The sequence below is a fragment of the Anopheles merus genome, chromosome 3L (genome assembly GCF_017562075.2).
Source record: "Anopheles merus strain MAF chromosome 3L, AmerM5.1, whole genome shotgun sequence".
Taxonomy (NCBI): Eukaryota; Metazoa; Arthropoda; class Insecta; order Diptera; family Culicidae; genus Anopheles; species Anopheles merus.
This window is the reverse complement of record NC_054085.1, coordinates 30,515,156-30,540,480: the sequence shown is the minus strand read 5'-3', so window position 1 is coordinate 30,540,480 and position 25,325 is coordinate 30,515,156. Positions and strand designations below refer to the sequence as shown.

Genomic DNA, 25,325 nt, shown 5'->3' with positions numbered 1-25,325 from the left:
CTCTGTTTGCTTTATAAATTAGAAACAAACAAAACGGAAAACACATTTCTAATCTATTGATGGAGTCATTCAAACCGTTCGATATCACCCCCTCTCTCCTTGCAATACCGCGAACGATACGATTATTGGGGGTAATGTTTCAAGCCATGTAATGTCCTCTCGTCTCTCGTGAAGTGTGCGTCCAAAACACCGCCGCCGCGAGCGATCGCGTTTTGAGAAAAATTAGCAATTTGGTGACCGCCATTTAAGATTTAATCATTTACAATTAATATATGTATAATATACCTTTTTTCATATTATTTGTTACGATCCTTACAATCTAATTCCCGGTCTGAAGTTTCAGCTTACTGGTGGCACATGGACCGCCGTACTAATATATATATATATTTATATGTATGTGTCTCGCTTGTGTTTTTTTTTGTTTGTTTCTTGTTACTCTATGTTTCGACGAATGCGTGCAGCTGCTGCTGCGGCTTTTATCGAGATGCTGCTGACCTAATTACTTCCCTCTAGCCATTTTGCCCGCACGCGATTCATCTGATGATCATGCTTATGATTGCGATATTCACGCGATGTTCAACTCTACTACACATTAGAATCATTCCTCTCTTGCTTATACGCGAAATGGGTGATGCTGGTATGAATCAGTGTGTGAACTGGTTTGGTTGGTGGCTTTGCGTTGGTGTGTTAAATAAAAATAAGGAAGCCCCAGTCCACACAGTTCGTCCTCGAAAAAAAAAAACACTCCACAATTTTAAAATCCATCATGCTCATTATCAGTTTTGTTTCCCATCCACACTACTACACTCCTTCTCCCTCTTTTGTCAACATTAAATCCTACCCCACTTTGCTTTCCGAGATGCTTTCCGAGTGAAGCAAGCAAAATATATAAATGTACGTACATATAGAGCTAATATATAAAGACCGTACACCAGCACGGCCTGATGTTGCCTGCTGCTAATGTGTATGAAGGAAGGGGAGCTACAACACACCCTAGTGCGCAGGAGGTTCGAGCGAGCGAGTAAAGCTTAACTCCCTTTTTTGCCAGGACGATTCCCATCCTCATCCCATCATACGTTTACTGAAACCTTCGTGCGAATCGACAATACAATATGATGCTACTACTGCACAGGCAAAACTAAACAACTGTGTAATGGGGCGGGCGGGTGTGGCTTTTAAAAGGGCACCTGTGGGTGCCTGGGAATGGGATCCGATCTGATTATTGTTGCGTGGTTGTTTTTTTAGTGAGCATTCTATCCGCTCTGGGTGGGTTGTTCATTCGCTCAGTGGTAAGATTCGGTTGTTTTTGGAAAGGGGCGGAGTGAGAGGGGTTTTGTGTATCGTTCGCGTGCTTCAAGCGCTTTGCACCTCTTATAAGTATCATACGATTAAGTGTAGCAGCCGAATTTGCAAACTGCAGCTGCGCACCATCCCACACACACACACCATCACATACATGCATACGGAACAGAACACATCTTGAACCTTGCTCGCTGCTGCCCCTAACAAAACCTAAATTGTGTAGCTGTCGCCGTTCCTTGTCCGTTCTTTTCCTACTCCCGCCCGTGACATACATACAGTTTTGACACATTTTGCATTGATAAAAGCCTCCATACATTGAGAGGGGTTTGATTGGATTTGACTACAAATTCATCTACATAACCACGTTTTGTGTGGGGGGCTCTCTATAGCTTAGTGTTGTGTGATCAGAGTTTGTAAAAAGAGTTTGTGTTTACATTGTGTTAAATATTTTACACCTTTCCGGTAGTGCTACCCCCCCCCCCCCCACTGGGGGGGTCTGATGAAGCATTATTCATGTTTTTCATACTGAGTTCCCTCTTATCGTCTTACGTCTTAAGAATCTATGATTTGACCATTCATTAGTGACCGTACCGAAGAGCTTCAGTTTTTTTTTTTTCGCTTAAGTTTGGATAATGATGTTTCGTTGGCGCATTCAAAGGGCGGTCCCCCTTTCCTCCCCCTGCATATTCGATGCTCTTTCCCGCGGCAGACGAGATTTTGTTTTCCTTACACTTATTTACAACAAGTTGAAGAATTGATTGTGTTTGGGTGTATGAGTGTTATTGAAACTGTCTGTCTAATTCCCGGCACTCGTGTTGAGGTGCGTGTTTCGCATGAGACAACAACAACCAAAAACCACCACACCACACAACACATCGAGAGCTTTTGCTCGCTATGCTTTAGATCAAATCTATTCAAAATGGCGCTTAGCAAGCACACGAAACGAGCAAACCTTTTGGACTATTTTTACAGCGCTGGCGCGTGTGTGTGTGCTGAGAGCGGAGGAAGCTTACTGGTAAGTAGTAGTAGTAGTAGTATTAGTAGTAGTACTGAGAGCTTGTGCTAGTGTATAAAAGCGCGTGTATCTACTAATAACTCTAGAGGCGAAATTATTCATCAACCCCTTGGGGCTGGGCTCATGGAGGCGGTGGTAGAGACTGTTCTGTTCCAAACGCTGAGGGGCGGGAGATCGCGTAGAGGAAACTTAAACCACCAGCGGCGTGTTATTGCCGAACGGATGGCGTTGTAGTAGTTGCAAATTGTTTTGCACTTGAGCAGTGGGAAATTATCATTTAATGAATTATACACGGAAAGCTTGTATCTCTTCCACATATACTGCAAACAAAAAAAAAAGAAACCTTATTCACCTTATTTCCTTCATCTCTCTTTCTGCACTCATTCTACCCTAATGCTGTCATAATATATTGGATATTTGTTTCCAATAAATTTAATCGGTAGTAAAAAAAAACAAACACGAGCAGCTTATTTGACACACTCAAAACTCAGCTCGTTTTGATTCCAACCCCCCAAACACTTCGGGAGTTCAGAGCCGCCGAAGCCGCACAACGAGCAAATTCATAATTGGTAGCCGTGTGACAGTCGATGTTAAGACGTAAAAAAAATCCCTTGTATTTTCACAATTGTACTAAAATATTATCGACTAAATACAACGTTTCACATCATTTGTCTCACTGATGATGGTGGCCGCCTTCCCCCACCGCGCGTTCTTGCGGTGTGGAACGTGATTGGGGCACTGATTGTAGCGTAAAGTGTGTGTGTGTGTTTTTTTTTTGTATCAACAAGAGTCTTTTGACAGTGTGTTGTTTGTATTGGTTGTTGCACGATGTCAAAGGAAAGGAAACGTAAATACGTAAAGCTCACTGCAAACCCAACATAATCTGGGGTTTGTTTCCTTCGTACATAAACACACGCAAGCACCAACAACATCATCATCAGTATCTGCTACTGGTAAGAGCTCGTAAGGAAGCGAATCGTGTTACAAACTAAAGGTTGCATATACGTTATGAAATAATATAAGGACACGTTAAACATTTAAAAAACACACGATAACATGCAACGATCTGTTGCAAAACACGAGACTGTTCTCTCTACTACACCTCTCTTGCGCTTTGCTAGAACACACTTATCTCGCTGGGTAGTGGTGATGCAATGAGGTGATAACTGCACAATTGCACAATCCTTTACCCTACATCCCCCTACACATTACAGTATCTCGTGCGATTGCTTCCGCTCAATATTGGTACTGCAGAGCTTTGCAAACTACGCGCCCGTATGGTGTTCGGGAGGGTTTGCGCGTAAAAGCTTGCCAACATCATCCGGGGTACAAAATTAAAGCATCAGTGGGTTTTGCGTTACACCTGACAAACGGGTGAGAGATCTCTATAGCATAGTAGTGTTTGATTGAATTTGATTTACGATTAAAACCGCCTCGGCTGCTACTGTTGCTGCCGATGTTGATTGTTGATGATGCTGCTGCTGCTGCTGCTGGATCAACACCACCAACAGAGCAAGCTGGCGCCGTTGGTTTCGGTAGTGCTTTTTTGTTGTTATAGTGACTTCGGGATGCATCTCCTTCTTCCTCTTCTTCGCTGTATCCTTCTTCTTCTCCTCTGCACACTGCAGCAGCAGCTGTAAGAGTGTGTGCGTCTGTCGTCCGATGAAGTCTTTGCCCAGCATTTAGGCAAAGTACATAACCTTTTTGGTGTCGGCGTGTACGGTAATGGCGCGGGCCATCGCGCCCGGCGTTCTGTCCTCGGAGCAACCGCTCTGGTGCGATCCTTCGCCCGAATCGTGCTCCTTCTCGACCAAGTGGTACCTGTGGGCAGAATTTACTGGATTAACAAACCGGTCCATCCAAAGCGAAGTAGTTAAATCTAAACTAGTGGTGGGAGCTCGGAATCGGACCAACTTGATTCCGATTCCCAGTTCCAAATCAATTCCGGAGCCGATTCCGATGCTGTAACCGATTCTGATTCTGGAGCCGATTCCGGAGCCGATTCGCGAGTTGACTCCGGAGCTGATTCCGAAGTCGTCTCGGGGATTAGAATCGGCTCCGGAATCAGAACCGGGCCCGGAATCAGAACCGGTCCCGGAATCAGAACCGGTCCCGGAATCGGAATCGGCCAGGGAATTGCAATTTGCTTCGGTAACGGAATCAGGATTGATTCCATAAATGGAATTAGCTCCGTAATGAAAATCAGTTCTTGAATAGAAATAGGGCTCCGTTTCGAAACTAACTCTGATTTTGGAGTCAATTCCGATGCCGAAGCCGATTTTGATTCCGGAGCCAATTCCGGAACCAAATCTGGAGTAGATTCCGGAACCAAAGCCGGAACCAATTCCGGATCTATACCCGGAATCGATTCCAGAAAACTTCGGAGCTAGCCGGAATCGATTCCGAAGAATTCTTCAATTTTCCCATCACTAATCTAGACATTGGTGTGTGTGTGTGTCGTCTTACCTCGCCCTAAATGCGACCAAATGTGCGTAGTAGGCAGGAGCTGGAATGGAAACGGATCGGGTACACCGGACGTACGTGTGGCACAGCTGATACGTTAGGCACTGCAGCTCGTCCGACTCGAAGTGATTGTCGTCCCAGAGCACGTGGTAGTGGGACGGGCGACTCGTACCCTGCAGCGATGCAACCAAATTGCAAACATAAATCATACTTATCTGCACGTTAACCACAAAAAAAAACAGCCAAAGCAACACCTACCTGAATGCCCTGGTGGCTGCACAGGTAGAAGTCAAACTCGGTCGGATGCGTAATGCCCACGTCCACGGTCGTGCCGGCTGGAATGTTGCCCGATTTGCCGCTCTGCTCCTTCTTGTCCGCGCAGAACAGCCGCGTGTGGTGCCGCTTCTGCACCACTATGAACGTGATGCCCGGCTTGTAGTCGGCCTCCAGCTTGATGCACGCCTCGCGGATCGCCGTCAGCTCGTGCTGCAGCACGTGCGGGAACTGGCCCTCGGACACACCGTCCCGGTAGAGGATGATGCGGTGCGGCTTGAACCCGCCGGTCGATTTGTAGAACATGATCAGCAGCTCGCGCACCATGCTGCTCAGCTCCTGGATGATCTCCTGCCGGTGCTGCTGGACGCGCACCGTCGCCGCGTACCGGGACGGATGCGCATCCATCGAGCCGACGACGGCCGCAATCGACGGTTTCTTGTTGTCGCCGGCCGGCGGGTGCGTCACGTCAGCGCCGAGGAAGATGACCGGCTCGTCGAATACCTGTGTTTTTTTATGGGTGGTGATGTAAAGGAGAAAAGTGTAAAAACGTTTTATTGACTGAGTTTCTCGATTCGACGGGTTTGAATTACGCACCTTTGGTCTGATCGATGGCACCAGAATCGAGTTGATTCCACCAAGCTTCACGTTGATCTTCAGGCAGAGATTGGACAGCGTTTGGGGCGACGTTTTGTTCACGTTCTTCGCCTGCACACACTGCGTCGCCATGCCGAGCACCGTGTCGCCGACGCGCTTTACTTCCGCTGTAACACACAAAATAATACGCAAAATTGCATTAAGAATCAATGAAAACGCTCCTTTTGTTCCTGCTCACAACCTACCGTAGACGGGCGTTTTGCCGGGCAGCACCACCACGACGAGCTGCAGGTGGCTGAACGTGCTCTTCAGATATCTAAACATCGGCTCCACCTGGTCCGGCCCGGTCGCGTACTTGCAGAAGCACGGCTGCCCGATGATCGGCATGCCCGCGTCGTTCGAAATCTTCTGCAGCTGCTGGGTAAAGTTGCGCAGCGCGTCCTCCCGCACGGTGCGCTGCGGCGCGAAGCAGGCGATCGCCCACACGCGTATCTCGACGCCGGTAAAAAATTGTTTGCCTCGCATATCCCAAACCCCTTGGTTTGGTAATGCTAAGCTCACCTTGTTCTGTGGACCGGAGAGTAACTTTTTCACTTATTTTAATATGCCTATTACGGGGTGCGGGCCAGGGCCGAATGGCCATTGTCGAGGCGCGCGCGATCAGGACCAGTGTTTGGTTGTGCGTGCGTGCGTGTATGTGTGTATGGTAACTGTTTCGTTATGCTGGCTCGGTGCGCTTGATTGCTACGACTTGTGAAAACCGTTCGAGATGGGTTCCACCCCGGTTCCACCAATCGTAGCAAACGGCAAACACTGCTGCCCAATCCACCCATCAGCACGACGACACCAAACACGTGTCCTCAGCGTTCGCTCGATCTTGGGGAGGGGGCATTGCGTGCCACACCACTCATGGATAACTTACTTGTCCGCTCATGCTGGAAACGCGGCCACCGTACTGTAGCTTCGGCGGGGGCAGCACACGGCCCCGCACCTCCATCATGTTGTTCGAGATGGTCAGACCGAACTCCTGCACGTACGCGTCGTTGTTGAAATCGGCTCGCCGCACCAGATTGTTGATTTCTCGCTCCCTGTAATGCAAAGGAATACAAAAGAATGAGCAAGGGAGAATCGTTTTATCGGCACGTGACGGACGGAGCAAACCCCACCACTTCCACTTACCGATCGGGTGCCGAACGGGCAGTCGCTTTGATCATGGTCGATGTTTGCATGTCGGTCAGCTTCTTGATGCAGCGCTGGCCGGCCACGATGTTGCACACCTCCAGCGGCAGGTAGGTGTGTTTGTGCTCCTGGCCCACCTGCAGGCAGGGCAGGTGCGGATAGCGCAGCTTCATCTTGTACTTGTCGAGGAAGTATTTGGCCACCGTACACTCGACCGTTTGGCCGTTCTCTAGCTGCAACGGGAAGCTGTGCGAAAAAAACGGGAAGAGTGTGATTAAATTTGTGCATTTTTTGTACATTTTTTTATAGCTCTATTTGTTCTTTGACTTATAGGGATATCCAAGCATGGTCATTGGGCCGGTCTGGTGGTACAGTCGTTAACTCGTACGACTTGACAATATGCCCGTTATGGGTTCAAGCCCCGAATGGAAAGTGTCCCCATGTATATAGGAATGAATATCTTGCTATGGTATGGTAATGACATAAGTCACTGAAAGCGCCGAGCTCTCAATAATGGTACAAGCGCAGGCCTTGACCTGACCGACAAGGGTTGTTTTGTTGAGCCCAAAGCCCAAAGAAGAAGAAGTAGATATCCAAACATATAGTTTGGCAGTACATCATTGTAGGACTCTCTTGTGATTTAACTCACACGCTCATCAGACTGTGTTGAATCACTACTCACTTGCTTTATGATTCAATTAATTTTGAAGGAGTCTTTATATAATATTAGGCATAGTTATCCAGAGTTTTAAATCCCATTGTCGATCTTTTACCTGGTCCCAAGATAGCTGTTGCTTATTCTTAGCATTATTACCAAGACTGTATTACTCGTCATCGTTATTTGTTTCCGACTAGGCATTTTTCAATAAGTTGATTCGAAATAGAGTGACGACTACATGGATTTGAATCGGTAACTCACTCTTTTGAGCTGTACCGACTAGCGACTCACTCAAATCTGACAGGAAGCAAATCCTATCAAACCCAAATGAGATATGATTTTTCGAGATTCGTGAATCTTTCCAACCGAGAATCAAATTCATTGAATCATTTCAAAGATTCATTGAAATTCCTTAATCTGATTCAAATTTGCCCAACATCTCTATTCCTAAATTGTCATAGCCCCATAATCCCGTATTCCAGTAATCCCTATACTCAGTTTAGACGAATATCCGTCCCATTCATAATCATCCATTACCGATTTCCTTTATTTTTGTGACTGTTCTATATTTGTTGTCTAGCTTCCGATTTGCGCTATGGAACTGAAGCTGATCCAAATCACTCGCTATGTATTCTACAATTGCTGATTGTGCACAGATTACACATCCTAAAACGTATGACAAATGAAACATCTCCCACTTTATGTCCGTTCAACTTACGATTGCATTTGTGCGGGTCGTCGCGTCACATTGCAGACGCGGTACTTGCGCCGCATCGTACCGCAGTGGGTGATTTCGATCTTGAGCCCCTTGATTTCCTTGGTGAACTTGACGCGCTGCGAATCGGTCAGCGGTTTGCGCTGCTCGTTGATGTCTCTGATGTCCAGCACCTCGCACATGAACTCAATCACCGGCTGCGCCTTGTAGAACGCGGTAGCCGATACTGCAAAGCGAAGAATGAAAGGAAGGTTATTACTTGTTGTCCATTTCACCAGCAGAAAAGCCGTTCCTTACCGTCAATATTAAGCATCATCTTCCACTGTGAGGGTCTGACACTCTGATGGAAACCGAACCACACCTCACGACCTCCGCCCAGAGGATGATAGTACCTGCACACAAAAAAAGACGTTACAGATACAGATGGTTACATCTCGAGAAGGAAAGCTCTCGCGACGCCTTTCCACTTACCCATCCGGCGAGCTGAAGAAGCTTCGTCCGACCGGTGTGTAGGTCATGCTGGGCAGATGGCGCATCACCACATCCAGCGCCAGTATCGCATCGTACGGTATCTGGCGGGTGCGGCCCTCGAGCGCCTCCTCCAGGTTGAACAGGGACACCTGCGCGACCCACTTGATCGTGACGCGGAACACCCGATCCTTGCCCTCGCCCGGCAGCGTTACCTCCAGCTCGACGCGATCGTTCCCGATCGGGAGCAGATCGCGCGTGTACAGATTGTTGCGCCCGTCGAACACGGGCTTCAGCGCGCCGAACATCTTGCTGTACGCGTGCACCATCGTTTCGATGATTTCGCGATTCACCTTGCGCGGGCACTTGTCCGGCTGGATGTTAATGTCGTAGTGGTGCACGAACCCGCGCGGCATCGTGATCTGGAAGTGGTTGGCCCGCAGCACGATCGGGCGGCCCTCTCGGCCCAGGTTGGGCCGGCGCGGGCATGTGAAGACCGGTAGGTCCGGCGGTGCCGGCGGTGTGGCCGGCACGACACCGAGTGCCTGCGCACCCTGCGTACCCGTCGTCGTCGCCACCGTGGTCGGGTTGACCGTCGCCCCAGCTGGAGGTGCTGCAGGACCGTCGAATCCATTCCAGTCGCGGTTTTGTCAGGGGGTTTAAAAGGGGAATTTGACATTTTACACAAAATTCCACAACCGATTGTAGTCGATCGTTGAGCATTGTATAAATTGATTGATTGCCGAATTTCAGCATGATTTTAATGGATCGAAACACAAACCAAAGATTGTAAACCAGTTGATAGTTGTGTTGTTGTTCGATGAGGGGAATGAAAAGAAGGGAAAAATAAACAAGAAAATAGGCATTAACATGAGTGCTGCAGAGGGTGAGCATACGAAAATGATGTTGTTTTGTCCCTGCAGAGAACAAGCGAAGAGTATCAGACTCCACACCTGCTTGGTACATCATTGCACACACACACACACATTTCGTGTGCAAAACCGACGTGGACCATGTGGTGGGCAAACAAAAACGTGGGAGCGAAAGTGCTGTGCTCCCATTCTTAATTGCTGTCGGGACACCTAAAGTGAAACACGCTACCCTATGCAGAGCTACAAAACGAACCCTATTGCAGAGCCCTAGCATTATCATTATATCCTGAAACTATTTACACAGAGAGAACACATTAATACACATTCTGGCTGTGTTACTAAATACGCTTTTGGTGTTATGTTTTCATGTACAATTTGCTGTCCAATCGTATGCTAAGCTCCAATGATTTTTTTCTTTAAAATTTCGATTAACGTTTAGTAATTTCAACATAACCTCCTAGGCTGTAACAAGCGCGGTTTGAGCGTGTCTGTTGTGTGTGGAGGGAGTAAAATGAACAGAACATAAATTGAGCCCAAAATAAATGCAATTTAAAACAATAATAACAATAATGTAATGATCATCGATGAGCAAATGGAAGCAGTCGCAGCGTTTACCTTTTTCTCTAGTTTTATATTTCTATATTTTTGGATTATGTAAGTTACGTTCATTTGATTACTTTTGATAATTTGCTCGAATGATGTGTATTAAAGCAGTTAGTCACAGATGAAAAAAATACAAAAAAGTTAGAGATTACAACAAGGCGCTGACTCGTATTTACACAACTGCTTTAGTATAGTTATTCGTTAACATTAATATTAAATGTAAAGCAAACTTCATCAACAACATCCACAAATATTTAAAGCAAAACTCATTCGCGCCATGGAGCTATCATTAAAGTAGAATAAAATAGTTTTAAAATATTGTACGATAATTTTAGCAAGTGAATGAAATGTAACATTACAATTAAAATTGAATTTAAAATCACTTTTCTTTACTCTTCTTTGTCTCAGAGTCGATAAATACCATTTAAAAAAATGTTCTAACGAAATAGCAAAGTAAAACAACAAAGAAATAGAACAATTCAAAAGTTACCAAATAATAAAATGGTAAACATTGAAAAAAAAAAAATACACACAAAAACCAATATATGTTTGTGAGCAAAACATCCTGCTTTGAATTGTTCGAACAATTAACACACCACACCAAAACCAAAGATTCGAAATGTTGTTGTGTTCTTTTCGAAGTAATCTTCCTTTCCATTCTTTCTTCATAAGGCACATTGCGGTGTTGTTGTTTTCTTTGTTTTTGCAAATTTTGATGTTTCTAAATTTTGGATTTTTCGAATGCAAATACATATTCATAAATTAACGCATCGCGCTCATCACCCTAAGTGCGCTCCTTCTTCAATGTTTTCAATTGCATTTGGGTGGTTTGTAAAATTTTCCTGTTCGTTGCTGTCTTTTCTTCTTCTTATTCTTTGCTTCTTCTGTATTGTTTATATGTGATGATGATAATTTATGAATAGGTAGTATTCGAAAATGTATCGAAACAAGAAGATAAAGCAGGTAGTTTACGTGAGAGTGTATCGAAGCTGGTCTGCGACTGAGACGGACTTGGAGGCCTTGGCGGCGAAGAAGTCCATGGTGATTCTAAAAATAAAGAGAAGAAAAAAAAGAGAACGAAAACGATATTTTCTTTGCGCATTTTTGTTTTTTGAGGGGGGGGGGGAGAGGGGTGGTTTCGGGAGCAATAGGGAGAGTGGTGATTTTGTTTTTTTTGTAAACAAAACCGAAAACAAAAAAAGAAAAAAATATATATTTGGGAGTGTAGAAAAACAAAGAAAAATGTATAAATCAAGGAAGCAAAACGATAACTGTAAGGAAAGGATTGGTAAAGAAGAGAGAAAGTAATTCTTTATCAAAACTAATGATCTTAAGGCAAGAAACATAGAAACATTGTTGAACAAAAAGGAGAAAAATCTAACTACAAAAAAATAACGCACGAAGAGAATGCTACAAATGATTCCGAATCCGTTGTTCCGCACTGCCGTTCTACCTGGAAAAAGCCTGTCGTTTAAAGAAATATAGTCGTACGCTAAACAACAAATGCAAAATCGAAGAGCGAAGTTTTATATTCCCCCTCCCCAACGTCACAGCCGGTGAGTCAGAAACGGATAGGGATTATTCATCCAGCCACTAATTGCATCGAGTGCAGTTGTTCTGGACTGCACCTTCCACCATTACCGAGATTCACATGAGTCATACAGGCGACATTGCAGCAACGGGCACAGCGGCACAGATCTAGTACGTAGGTGCTTGTTTGGTAAGTGGTGTTAGAAATGTTAGCCAAATGGTGAGGTATGAAACAAACATCAAACAAAGCGCATAATTTGCATTGCAAAAGCAGAGATTGAATGGAATAATCGCCCGTGGAGGATGGGGGAGCGCAGAGCTTCATTTTAAGTGTCATTTGCCAATTGGATTAGAAGAAGTGATCGCGTCCACCATTCCTTCCTTGGCAACACGGACACACACACACACACGCGCACACATTCTGCATCGTCATGCACGGCCAGCAACCAACACGCGACAAAACACAGCGCCTCCTAAGATTAGATTTATTTACATATATGTGCACACATACCAGAATATGGGAGAAGCACACACACACACACACACACAGAAACCAATCAGAGTTGATCTAACGGACAAATTGAGAAAAAGTGTGACACCTCAACGACGGTGGAAGGAAAATGTGGAACAAAACGAGGTTCTCTGTGTGGAGGACGACGACACGTGGAGCAACAGATGAGAAGACGCCCCGCCACGCTGTTGACCTTCGCTGATGATGACGATGATGATGTTGCCCTCCCGCATTTCCCTACCTAGAATTGCGTTGTGACGAAGTTATCATTAAGATAGGTGAAGCTCTTCAAAATTCCTCAAAATTCTTTGTTGTGTAAGTCTCAAACGTAATATTCCATTCCAGAGGCTAACGATGAAGGCCTTCGCTTAAACTGTTGTGTTCAAATAGCGAAAGGAATTCCCAACCAAAGAGCTGAACGTGTTGCTATACCCTTCTCCGTTAGCTGCTACAGCATGACATTCCACAGCAGCCAGCATAAACACTCACGGATTCCTAATCTGCGAGAGAAGCAACAGCAAGTGAGCGCGCGCGAACACACCGCTGGCAGATGTCGATGACCCACAAAACTCCACACCGTCCGTACGTTGAATGTTTGAACATAATACGCACACACACACACACAAAACCATTCCACTAGAGAAAAGTAAAACAGCGAGAAGAGAGAGCGAGAGAGAGAAAGAGAGAGAGGGAAAGAAAGAGCGCATAAACCGCTAGAAATCGCTAGAAACGCAAAACATGTGCATGATGAAAACAAAGAGCCATTTCTACTCTCTATTGGCTATTGGCGGAGCGAGTGAGTGCTGTGGAGGAAAAAAAAACATCGCCTACTGCCAAAAAACATCGCACTTTGGGGGGGGTGGGTTGGGGGCTGATATTTTGGGAGAACGGGGAAGCAGCGTAGGCAACAATCGCCGGACATTTTTTTTTTTTTGGTTGTTGTGTGTATTTGCGGAATTAAATCAAACCTCCCTACTCTGCCTCTGGGGAAGTTGACTTCTGTTGCGGGGGAATGGGAGGGAGGAAGGGGGGAACTAAAAATTAGGTTACAACGCACGACCATGGGGACCAACGCAGGGGCGTAATTTTAAAAGATGGTCACCATACACACATTAGAAATCGACGCAAAAGAAGACATACGTACATGTGTGTGTGTGTCTGTCTGTGTTTGGTAAACAAAAGGTCTGAGGGTTTTGCCTTTTCACTTCCTCTTTGACTACTCCCCTTAAGCATGAATGTTCGAGGAATCGATTGGAAATGTGTTTAACTTCTTCACGTGTTTTTTGATGATGATACAGTTTTACAACACTCCGTAAACGTCGCTTTACCATATGGAACCAAAGCTGAACCAATGCATCCGCGGGGCTATTATTGGAGATTCAAATTTTCATTCAATTCTTTGGTTCAATTCACCATATTGGTGAACACCACCACCACTCGAGAGATCGACTTGGCTGTTGACTTGACAAACATCACAAACTACAACAAGCCAGACCACAATTTACTTCATTTGACATTCATTACTCCATTCTAGCCACATCCAGACACTACAACAACATCGAAGGGCACACCCCACATTGGGAGCCAAGCCCCTGATGACTATGAGTGAAACTGGGCATCTTTCCTTTTGTTTTTGAGCTCGATTTTTGTATCAAAGGCGTACCTTCTTTTTGGCATCCAAGCGTTGCAATTCAAGCGTGATAAGGCGAAACCAGAGGGGAGAAAGTGATAAATACAACCGGCTAGAGAAATTCATAACAGATCGGAGCTCTTGTACCGGCATCAATTAGATGGGCAAAATATTAGCCCCAGGCCAAACCCAAGCTGAGGTGGTCAGAAGACGAGTTTGAGATAGCCCCGAGAACGTTCGGTTTGATATATTCTTACATAAGTTACAGAAGTTACATATATTCTGAGCCATGGAGGCGTTGTCAAACTCTATCCAAAATCTCTTGATAACTTTCAAGAGAGGTTAAGTTACAAGGATGTCTTTGCGTGTTGGTTTGAATGAAAAGACGAATGTTTCGTCCTCGTCTCGCAGCGATCTTTTCACCTCAATTTGTGCCTACTAAGTGCTTAATGTGCTTGTGGATATCCTTGCAACACTTGAACGTGCTGGGACGTCTATTTCCGTTACTCATAAATGGCCCCAAAATCATTCTAAGCACCTTCTTTCACACGCCATCAAGAAGTTTTTGTGAGATATGGACAATTAGGTTGGCATGGTCATGCATCCTTCATGCTATTGTCGATGCATTGACCTTTGACCCAGTAATCTTGGACGACTTCAAAAATGGGTGCATCTTTGCGTACGTCATTCCCTACCTACATCTAGATTTGTTTTAATGGGCCGAAGTGAGATGGGACAGCCCTCAAAACTACAAAACCGATCGATTGGTGAAGATTAGATTAGCAAATCCTCTATTAGGCCCCTGCGCCCGTTGTAGTAAATAACTAATAATATAATAATAATAGATCTGGCTAAGTATTAACACTCAACACTTTCTAAAGGCTGAAGTTATGGATGAGTCCAGCGTATGGGAGCGATTACCCCAGATCCACAAATTGAACCGCTTCTGCCCCTTTTAGCACGATAGGCAAGCAAGTGAGCGGACGAAAACGGATTTAAATGTCACATTTCACCTGCATAACTGACGGTGGTCTCGTGGTACAGTCGTCAACTCGAATGACTTAATAACATGAGTACGTTCATGGGTTCATGTCTAGAATGGGACCGTCCAGCCGTAGCAAGAATCATCCGGGGGCTGCCTGGTAATGAATTAAGTCTCGAAAGACTTTTAATAGAAGAAGAAAAATATGATATGCTACATATCCTTTTGATTAACGACCACGTGGCACAGAGCAGTCTGTAGCCCTTAAAGTATTATCTTTTAGTAATGTAGGAATGCTATCGTAGCACAATAAGTCGCAAGTCGCGCTTTCATGGCCTTCAAAGAGGAATGACAAAGAGAATGCAATGCAAATTGTCCAAAACGAATGTCTCTAGTAAATAGGTATTTACCAAAAAGTATGAATTTCTAAAAGCAGTAATGATCATGCTGGCATAGAACTAGAACTGTGTTTTGTATCTTCTTCTGGCGCTGCTGCAACCGGAAATTTAAGCCACATGTCCTGCGTGACAATAGTAGTACAAGCCTTCGTAATATTCCATCTAATTTAATAAACGATTATTGTCACGTGGTTTTTAGGGGTGGCCACGTTTGTGGACAATATGGGATTTTGACGCGAGCGCCGAATACAATTGTTACAAGAAAGTACTGGCCACTCTGTAATTATGATGTAATTAAAACAAGATATTGCTGTGAATTGATAAAATCCATGCTCAACATAATTGCATCATACATTTCATCATAATGATCAACAAAAGCGATCTGCCTTGTTTTTTGTTTGATCTTTCCTATGCACTATGGCTCTCCCAACAGCGCACGCATAATATCAATCATGATAATTATTTGAATTGTATGTTGTAAAAGTTAAAATCATCCGAGCATGCCGAGTGGCCCAGCGTATGAGCGGCGAAATGAGACCACCCGCTGGGTTGTTGACATTTGTGCAAGGGAAATTTCGCAACAGCACAAATGTAAGCACACACACACACACACGAACAGTCCCATCTTCCATCTTCTAACGCCATCCCTTTCCTCCTCCCAAAAACTGTACATTTTCACCTTCCAGCTCCCTCGCTAATCAAATCAACAGAAAACCGTCGCTCGGTCAAAGGGAAGGGAAAAGGCACCAACCCCCGCCCTCCCACTCCTTTTTTCCAGTCCGTTCCAGCGGGTGACAAGACACGAGACAAAACGCGGAATGGGGCTGCAACATAAAGAAAAACTCCAAACACCAAATTCTATGCTAGAGTTTGTGGCCTTTGTGTCAAAGCGGCGCCATCATCAGAATGTGTGTAAATTGATGACGAGAGTTGCGGCGCGTGTGTGTATGTGTTGGTCGGTGTTGGTGCACATTGGCGATGTTTTGGCGATGTGTTGGCGCCCTTCTTTTGGGAGGGTTTTTTTTTGCTCCTCTTTCTCTTTCGCTCACGCACTGTTTCGTTTGGCGGCTGTCTCTCTCTCCCTCTCTCAGCAGCCATTGACACAGAGCGAGACACGCACACAGTTAACAGCGCACAAACAACACCTTCTCAATACGCAAGTGGTTACACCACACACACTCACACACACACTACTACAAACACATTGCGCTACATCTTTGGCCGCCTTAACACCGCAGTGAGGCGCCATTCCGGAGCGTTCTTCCCTTCTCATTTTCCACACAGATGTCAACCGACCGCTGGACCGCTGGGCCCTATCAACAACAATCACACACACACACACACACACATAGCTGCTTCCGTGAACAAAAGGGCAGGTGGTGTGTGCCCATACAACAGAAGGCACAGAAATGGGACGATTGCTCTATTCATTTACATTATGCTGTCACATAAAAAAATCATGCTGTCACGGTGACACGCAACCCCTTGGTATGTGTGTAGCTGTGTGGGGGGAGAGGGTTTTTTTTTTCTTCACGCTCATATTGCCTCTGATTAGTAGTACGCAACTCGCACACACACACACGCACACACGCACATCGTCATGAGTTTTCAAAACACACAAACACACGCATACACACATTCGCACTCAACAGCCACTTGCGCACAACAGTGCGAGACAGGGTTTTCTTCACGGGGTTTGAAAGCACCACACACACACACACTCGCATGTAAATACACAGTGGCAACACGCACACTACGAAAGCACGCTTCTCTAATCTTGTCTAATGTGTGAAAAAATGGCACCTCGATTGAAATTTGCCCCGACTTTTTGGGACATTCTTCAGCAACACATGAACCAATTTTGATCTGTTTTTTTTTGTTAATTAACTTCCTGTTTTTTTTTTGGTTTTTTGCACACCACTAACACCACGATGCTATTTCTCGTTGTGAGTGGAAAAGGCGAATACGAAGATGTGAGCATAAGGGACAGGGAAGGGGAGGGACAGAAAGAATCTTCCACACCACCTGAAGCGAACCATCACCATCGAGACACACTACGGCCACACCAACACACCACTACTGCACACGCACACACACACACTTATTCCCGTCGCCCTATACAAGGGGTTAAACTGCTGCTGCTGCTGCCTTTGGTGTAATGATGAATCGATGACGATCAATGCTGATTGCATTGTGGCTTGTGTGTCTCGCGCATTTTTTTGGTCGCCCCTTTTCCCTTCCCGGTTGGTTCATCGCCCGCCCCACCGAGGGAACGCGCAGTTTTACTTACGTTGGCCTACTGGATACATTGTTGTGAATGTATGTGCTGGCTGCTCGTTGCTACGCTGCTGGTGCTACTGCTGCTTCTGCTTCTGCTTCTACGCCTGCTGCTGCTGCTGCTCCGGTGGGTCCGGCCGTCTTTTGCGGGACAACCTTGTTTCACACACTCGATTGCGGCCACGGCACACCACACACTGGGGTGTCTTTCCTCTTTTTTCCCGTTTGATCTTGCTGCACGCACACAGGCACACACACACACACACACACCCTGACACACTGTGTGTCGCCCTTAATGTTTCCCTTCTGCTCCACCCGACCCGAGATGGTCCACTCACTGTGGCTCTGTGTCGCTCCCACCCCCCCTCGCTGTGAGGTACCCGAGACACGCGCTTTGTAGGGCCCACTTTCCCGTACGACCACCGACGCGAATCGCACCGAACCCGCGCCACAAACACCGGATGCAGGAGTGGTTTAAGCTTTTCACACAGTTTCACTGCCGCCCGTTCGCCAACAGCGCGCGTTTCGCTCGGAAATTCGAAGAAGAAAAAGAGTGATGCATCCGCCACAACTTTTGCTCGTTCCGCACACAAAACACACACACACAGGCGCGCGCGCACACGCATGCACACATGCCGTAAGTTTTCAACCCGCTCTGGTGGTAAACGCGCGCGTTGCGACGAAAAGGCCTTCCAAGATGATCGAAAGCCTTTTCGAACACAGGCGGTTTTGGGGTGACGTTTCAGTTATAATTTCGGGTTTTGAACATAATTATTTTGTTTTTGCTTAGTTTGAGTATCAGAGGATTTTAAATGAATTTATAACAAATCTCTGGGCATGTTCTTTAAAATAAAACGTCATTCTGCATCGGACCAGCCGAGCACGAAGGTTGTGTTCTAGTTGCTATGGTATATGACCAACCAGACACGACACATCAGACAAACTACATGCACATGATACAAAATTTACGTTTCACGAGAAATCGTAGGGCAATCATGTGAATGAAAATAATTAAAGTCTCATTTAAAAAAATAATACCCAGAAAACCATAAATTATTCAATACGTTAGTGCTATGACGATCAAATAACGTACGGTATACGTATGCCAAACTTTAATACAAGGAACCCAAGTGCCACAAATCCACTAAACGACCACTAAACGGCTTCTAAACGACTCAAGTTCTCTACCTAAACGGAATATAGAAAGACTTCGTTTAGCAGACGCCAAACGACTCATGCATTCTAAAAATAGCAAAAAAGCTGGTGGCGCTATCTGTTGGTGGGATACCCCAACCAGTTGAGCTTCATCGCTTGGAGGAGAGCTTTCTCATTTCCTCTGTACTGTTGTATGGTTTCGCATTGAAGTTATGCATCGCTAGAACTAGAACGGCGATACGATTGTTTAAATACTAAACTCCAACGGAAACCACCAGCACTGAAGCAAGTGAGATTTGAGCAATGGTCATTGGTGTTGATACCCACGTATCTAACCACACGACCATTTATATAGATTTTTGCTCAGAAAGTTAGAAGGCTATATAGGTCATAATAAAATGCAACTTGTCGAAACACATTGCAAGAAAAGGATAGCAATATAATGATGAGTTGTAATACGCCATCTATTGATCAAACCAATGAAGCTGTGGAGCTTTCATTTTTTTTCTATGGATATTCAATTTTCCAGTCGTTTAAGCTTAATCTGTGGCGCTTGGGAAACGATGATGTGTGAATTAAAAAAAACGTCTTAGCTTTGTTTGGCTGTACTTATTTAATTTGTGCTTTTAAGTTTAAGTTTAAGAACGTATTTACATAAAAAATGAAAATCTTTCTTACAAAGTTTTGATTTTTTTCTTGTTTTGAAAACTAGTTTTTGCACTTAAACGCATACTTTCTAGTTGAACAGACTTTTGAACGGTCACCTAGAAGCAGTGTAAGGGAATGTTACAACAGATTAAGGGGAGTTTGTCAAGCATATTGTGGAGCTGTCATTTGACTGTGGATGCCGCTGTAAGCACTCTAAGCATTTTCCTAAATTCTGCATAATTATCATGTTTAATTATGACTCCACGGCAGAATTTATACCATTAATTATGAATATAGTTGGATGCTACATAAAAACAACTAAAAATGATCGAGAAGAATACACCGGTTATTGTTACTTATAAAGACTTTGAACTACAGACGATCCCCTGATATATGATTAATGGGGACCGAAAACGGCCGCAAAATACCGCGTACCTAAAAATTTAAGCGTTTGTCAAATTTCGTGTTTTCCAGCCAAAATTTCACTAGTTTTGGTGGAATTTTACTCGTAGGAGGTGGTGTTAGCTAATTATTTTGTTATTTGATATGATTCTGAGTGAGTTTAATAGTTTTCAACTTTTTAAAATTGTTTTTAGCGTTCGATCAAAAGGCAAACTATTTGGAATTGATTTGGAAAATTGATGTGTCAAATCAGTACAATTTGCTCAAAAAACTGTCAAATTTAGAAAGCCGCGTATCACTTAGAAAGCCGCGTATATCAGAGATATCCGAATTTGCGTATGAGAGAAACCGTGTATCTTCGGGACTATTTGTATTTGAATTCTATTCTTGAAATATATTTTCTGTAGCTAAACACACAACACCACAACAATAAGTTTAGTATTTTTGATTTTTTTATCATACAAAACAAGAAAAAAAAACCCTATGCAACATTCATCCGTCACGCACTATTTGTCTCATGCGACAAATCGCTAGAGCACTGCCTAAGCCAAGTTCGAACATCATTTTCGAACACCAGTCCGATCTCCAAAACGTCAACCCTTGCACAACGAGAATTGTTATGAAACTTGCCGCACACGCAGTCGGCAAACAACAACCATTTCTGCAGGAAGCTCAACAATAAAACTGCCTCCAGCGTAACGATGTCGATCAAGGTCGGTGGAGCATTCCGGCGGTCGGGTGGCATCGTATCGGCCATCGGCAAGCAGCTGAAACTGGTCAACCTAAAGGGTGTGCAGCGCATCACGGCCACCTTCGACCCGTTCGACGAGAGTGCCGTTCCAACGAGGTAAGAACCGTAACCAGTAGTCCAGCTGCCCATCCCCCCCGCCGGTTTCATCTTAAATCTCGCAAACGCGCCCCAAATGCAAGATGGCCCGCTCCCGGAAAGTGGCCAATGCGCACGCGTCTGTCACAGGGCGAGAGAAAGGCGAAACGCCGTCCTCGGTGGGTGATGTGTATTTTGAGAACGAACAGCTAAGGCAGAGGAACGCAGTACGACCGAGGCACGGTTTGCCATATAATTTTAGGGTACGTTTTTGAGGCTGATTAAAGTGTGAAAAACCCCGATTAGAAGTGAGCAGCAGCAGCAGCATTACACAACGTAAGGAAACGCGATCGGAACAGCAGAACGGGCGCAACAGTAGATTCGGACAATTGTAGCCATTCTCAGTGGAAGGGACAGGGCGACGGGAAAGTATTTAGTAGGCCACGGCCGGAGGGAATAGGAAGGAAGGACGGCAGCTTACCATTGAATGATTTGCCCATTATTACTCCGTTCAGTTGAATGTGTGTGGCCATATCCGAGTAGGACAGTGGGTGCAGCTGCTGCGTTGTTCCGGGAGTCAGTTCCCGTTCGGTGGACATTGCCGCCTCCTCACCTCAACCGTGCGCCGTGTCTGTAAAGGCAGAGGGAGAGAGAAAAAACAAGCACGTGTGTGAGAGAAAGAGCATTAGCGGCAGGGTTTTGCAGCTTGTGAGAGCGAATCCAGAACGTTCGAGAAGAATGCGCGACCAGAACGATGTTGACGAACAAATACATTTCATTAAACTGTATTCTTTTCCACATTACTTTTTGCAGAGAATTTGTGCACCATCTTTCCGCCCCGAAGATATCGCAGACCAATCCAACCTGCCTGCTCAAGACAGAGGTCGTGTGCGATCGAAGGCCCCCATCCATCGTCTTCCAGCTAATACCATCGGTGCAGGGTAAGTGTTAAGCAACTGTTCTACCCTTTCCAAACAAGCCTAATGCTCGCCTTTCCTCTACTACATCCCCAGCTGAAGCAAAGCTGAAAAAGATTGAGCTGAGCAGCGCCAACCTGTCCACGCTCGAGCTGCTCAAGCTCTGCAACAAGCACGTGAGCGCACTGGCGCCGAAGGAAATCGCCACCAGCGTGGTCAAGACCAAATCGGAGAAGAAGGCGGGCGGAGCGGGTGGTGGTGGCAAACGGCGCTAAAAAAAAGGACGTCAGCAAAACCGCTCATCAAACCATGCCGCACAAGAAGCTAAAGGGCGGCCACATGGCGATCATCGAGAACTGGTACCACCAGATACCGGCCTTTACCGACGTGTTTACCGAGGAGAGCTTCTACATGTTTGCCGTCTGCTTCGTGCTGGCCACCATTGCCGTCGTGTTGGTGCTGTCCCGGTTTATCACGCTGAAGCCGGTCGATTAGTCGATTGTTTGCTAAGTTTTTTTAATGAAGACATAAGGTGTAAGTGATGACTGAAGAGGCGGAGCGGCGGAAGGAAGAAACGATGTAAGTAGAGATAGTAGCAATGATAAAGGCACCCGGCTCGAAAGAGCTGGAAAAAATGGACCGAACGCGCGCTCGAATGCCTGTTTTTAAAAAAAGGGGTGTAGATTTCTTTGAGAAATTGTCCAAACAGGGGTTTTGTAGTGTGTTCTAATTTATAAACATTCTTTTTGCTTTTTTTGTTTAATTTTCCCTCTGTTTTGTTTAGTATTTCTCTTTTGATGTTTAATTAAATAATTTCATTTTTCCACTTTTAGTCCTTCAAAACTCCACTTTTCTTCTACTATTTAATGGAATGGCATCAGCAATAGTCCCCCCAACTCTCGTGCGAGCTATCTTATCACATTTGTTATCTTTTTTTAAAAAAGGTAGTACGAGAAAAGAAAAGCAGCAACAGTAATTCACAAGGGCCATAATAGCTAGCTTTACCTGTAACGGTGCAGCCCTCCCATCCACTGCTGATGGTGGTGGGCGATATCGATTTGCTGGTTAAACGGTTCATATTTTATGTGACAGGAAATTAGTAGGCGGAAATCCTTTTTTTGCACAATTTTTAAACACACACTTAGAGGCAGAAAATGTTGTTTTTTCCACAATGGCGTTTTTGCCTTTACTTTACTCAATTTCAGAGACTGAATGTGAATTTGAGATGTTGTAATTGTAATTTTTCACGACACACAGGTGCAAATGGCCCACACACACACACACACAGACACACAACTAGCTGCACCAAATCACTAAAATGGGGTCCCTTTTCACACCTTTCCACCGCCTCCGCTTTAACTGCACCGGGAACCCGGGGTTCCCAACCAACAACTATGGCCAACACTTTACTGCCCGTTTTTTCCGGTTAGATAAGGGAAAAACTCACACACACTCTCGCTGGTCAGAGGAAAGCGGAGCCCTAACACTTACTTGGGACGATTTCACTCACTGTGTGAAAATTCATCCTCCCACCAACTAACCCTCCCGGAGGGGTCCGTGTAGGTGTCCGTGCTGCTGCTGCTGCTGCTGGGACCCAGGGCGGCTGGGACCGTGTTTTGGGACCGAAGCGAATGCCCGCACTGTTGTTGTGTGTATCTGCCTTATTAGTGGGACCGAATTTTAACGCACACACACACACACACACGGACGTACCTTTTCCGGCAATAGCACGGGAAGCAATAACAATAACAAAACTCCCCCCCCCACAACGAGAGTAACACATACACACACACACACCGTCCGTGTTGTATGTTTGGGAAATGGCGTCTCAAGTTCAATGTCAAGCCAAACACACTTACATGCGCCGACTCGGTCGCTCTGTGGGTGAGGGGGGGGGGAGGGAAAGGGGGGCTTTATGTTCGCTCATTTCTTCTCAGAGCGAACGGTGTGTTTTGACCAGCGAGTGAAGCATCCTCCCCCTTTCTAGGGTTCTAGGGGTGCTTTGCCTTTCCAGCCTGGAGAAGAGGAGCAGAAAGAGTTGCTCCTCTTCTAACGGTTGAGAGCGAGAGTGAGAGAATTTCAAATGTCCAGTGCCCACCCAGCGAGGTAGAGGGAAAGGAACGGGCTGAGCATTAGGGAAACGAAGTGTTAGACGAGAGAGAACAAAACAGAGAATTTGTGTGTGTGCCTATTGCCTTTTGGGGTGGCTAGGGTGTTGGGGAAGAGTGTGATGGGGCTGCACTATAGGGTAAATGAAAGATGGTGAATGTAGAAAATCAAAGAAATAATTAAAAAAGTAGAACAGTTATGTTGGGGTCTTATAAATAGTTCAGGCCTTTTCCCCTACAATGCGAGAGATGGCGCCACTGTATTCCATGATCAGAAATAGTACACTTCAATACAAAAGTTTGGAAATTCAAAAATTATAGAAAATTAAACAAAATTTATCAGTTTTTTCACCCAAAAGCTGAAAACATACTAGACCGACCGTTACCCTATTCAACGATCTGTTTGTATCTTGTTGTTACTCATTACTCAGTTACTCATAGAACTTCCTACATTTATTGTAGAATTAATATGCAGTTGCATACTTTCTTCTAAATCTAATATTAATTTTAATTTTCAATCGGTAACTCAAATTCGTAAAAATTACTTACAGAGTATTTTTACGATTTGAAAATTAAAACGAAACATCAAAAGAATTTTCCAAATCAAGAATTGGATGTCGCTAAGTGTAATACGTTTTTGAGAATAAGAACATACTTCCAAAGGAATACAACCGTTCCCGCTGATCATCGTAGGTTTCATAAATTTAGGTAATATTTTGTATCTTAAACTATAGTTTTAACGAATTTTCATGGCATTAATTATACCCACAATTTCCATTAGCTGATCATCTTTCAAAGTGGGCGGTATAGTCGTTAGCTACTGTTCACTAAATTATTGACTGTGCAGTGCGAAATAACGAATTGTAGCTTAATTCTTTTACGTAATTTCAATGTCTGAACAAACTATAAACATTTCAAACTATTTGATAATAATATTTAAAAAAGTTGATTGATTTGTTGATTCTATAAACCTCGGCTAATCGATGTTGTAGTAGTGTCTTAGGGCGAAGTGACAGCTTTTCCATTTATATGATAGAGGTCGCCAGCGTATGATGTAGGTCCTATTCTGAATTGGAGGAGTATTAAATATTGGGAACTGTATTGGGATGTGGTTCATAGCATTCTCCAGTGGAGGAGTAGTTCAACTCTCATTTATGACCACCAGCTGTGGCCCACCGTGCACAAAACGGCGAGAACGAAGTGGATATTTTACGTTCCCATGACGTCATAAGCGATTCGTTGACCGCTTCCAGCAAAGCACCGTTGGGAGGGAGGAATGTAACATGGTTAAAATATTGTACCCGAGGTTATAAATTAAAAATTTCCTCACTTTATTATTTATAGTACCCGTTTTTACCCAAATTCACAGTTCATTGGTTCAAATTTTCCATTTCATTAATTGAACCCCTGCTGAGAGCAGGCTCTACATTCTCTCACCCCAAAACTACATCGTTACGCGCGGAGAAGAGAGTATGTGTGTGAGAAATTGCAACTGCATTCTCTTTCTCCCTCTCTCTCTCTCTCTCTCTTTTTGCCACGCATCAAATGCATCAAAAGAGCAGAAATGCATTTTCACCTCCCGCTCACCCCGGAGGAGAACCAGGGCATACAGAAATCGAATCCATTTGCTGTACTGTGCTGTGCTGGAAGCACCGGGCAATGCAAGTTACAGCGGGAGTGCAGTGCAACAACGATGAAGTCATGCCCCCAGGCAGGCTCGCACTACTTCCACATCCACTTCCTGCTGCTGATGTCGATGTATTTTTCTGCAACGCAATAAAATTTACACCATACCC

The 25,325-nt window shown here is 44.9% G+C and overlaps 3 protein-coding genes across 11 annotated transcripts in view; 2 read left to right on the top strand and 1 right to left on the bottom strand.

Moving 5' to 3' along the window:
• LOC121600539 (protein argonaute-2) overlaps positions 1-25,325 on the bottom strand; it is a 36,379-nt gene continuing 11,054 nt past the window's right edge. For 3 of the 9 annotated variants that reach the window (XM_041929213.1, XM_041929215.1, XM_041929216.1), the window contains exons 3-14: positions 20,986-21,135; positions 11,118-11,192; positions 8,674-9,283; positions 8,500-8,594; positions 8,206-8,428; positions 6,830-7,075; positions 6,573-6,738; positions 5,896-6,235; positions 5,651-5,817; positions 5,039-5,557; positions 4,784-4,953; positions 1-4,138 (exon numbers count right to left, since the gene is read on the bottom strand). In XM_041929213.1, coding sequence (XP_041785147.1) covers positions 4,000-4,138; positions 4,784-4,953; positions 5,039-5,557; positions 5,651-5,817; positions 5,896-6,235; positions 6,573-6,738; positions 6,830-7,075; positions 8,206-8,428; positions 8,500-8,594; positions 8,674-9,283; positions 11,118-11,192; positions 20,986-21,103 — 2,868 coding nt within the window. In that variant the 5' untranslated portion in view covers positions 21,104-21,135 and the 3' untranslated portion in view covers positions 1-3,999. The other 6 variants (XM_041929214.1, XM_041929217.1, XM_041929218.1 and 3 more) reach the window with 6 other exon arrangements.
• On the top strand, positions 20,278-21,696 carry LOC121600541. The gene is made up of 3 exons (XM_041929222.1): positions 20,278-20,525; positions 21,318-21,445; positions 21,518-21,696. The coding sequence occupies exons 1-3, from the start codon at positions 20,380-20,382 to the stop codon at positions 21,694-21,696; spliced, it is 453 nt and encodes a 150-aa protein (XP_041785156.1). The 5' UTR covers positions 20,278-20,379.
• On the top strand, positions 21,731-22,060 carry LOC121600542. The gene has a single exon (XM_041929223.1). The coding sequence runs from the start codon at positions 21,731-21,733 to the stop codon at positions 21,914-21,916; it is 186 nt and encodes a 61-aa protein (XP_041785157.1). The 3' UTR covers positions 21,917-22,060.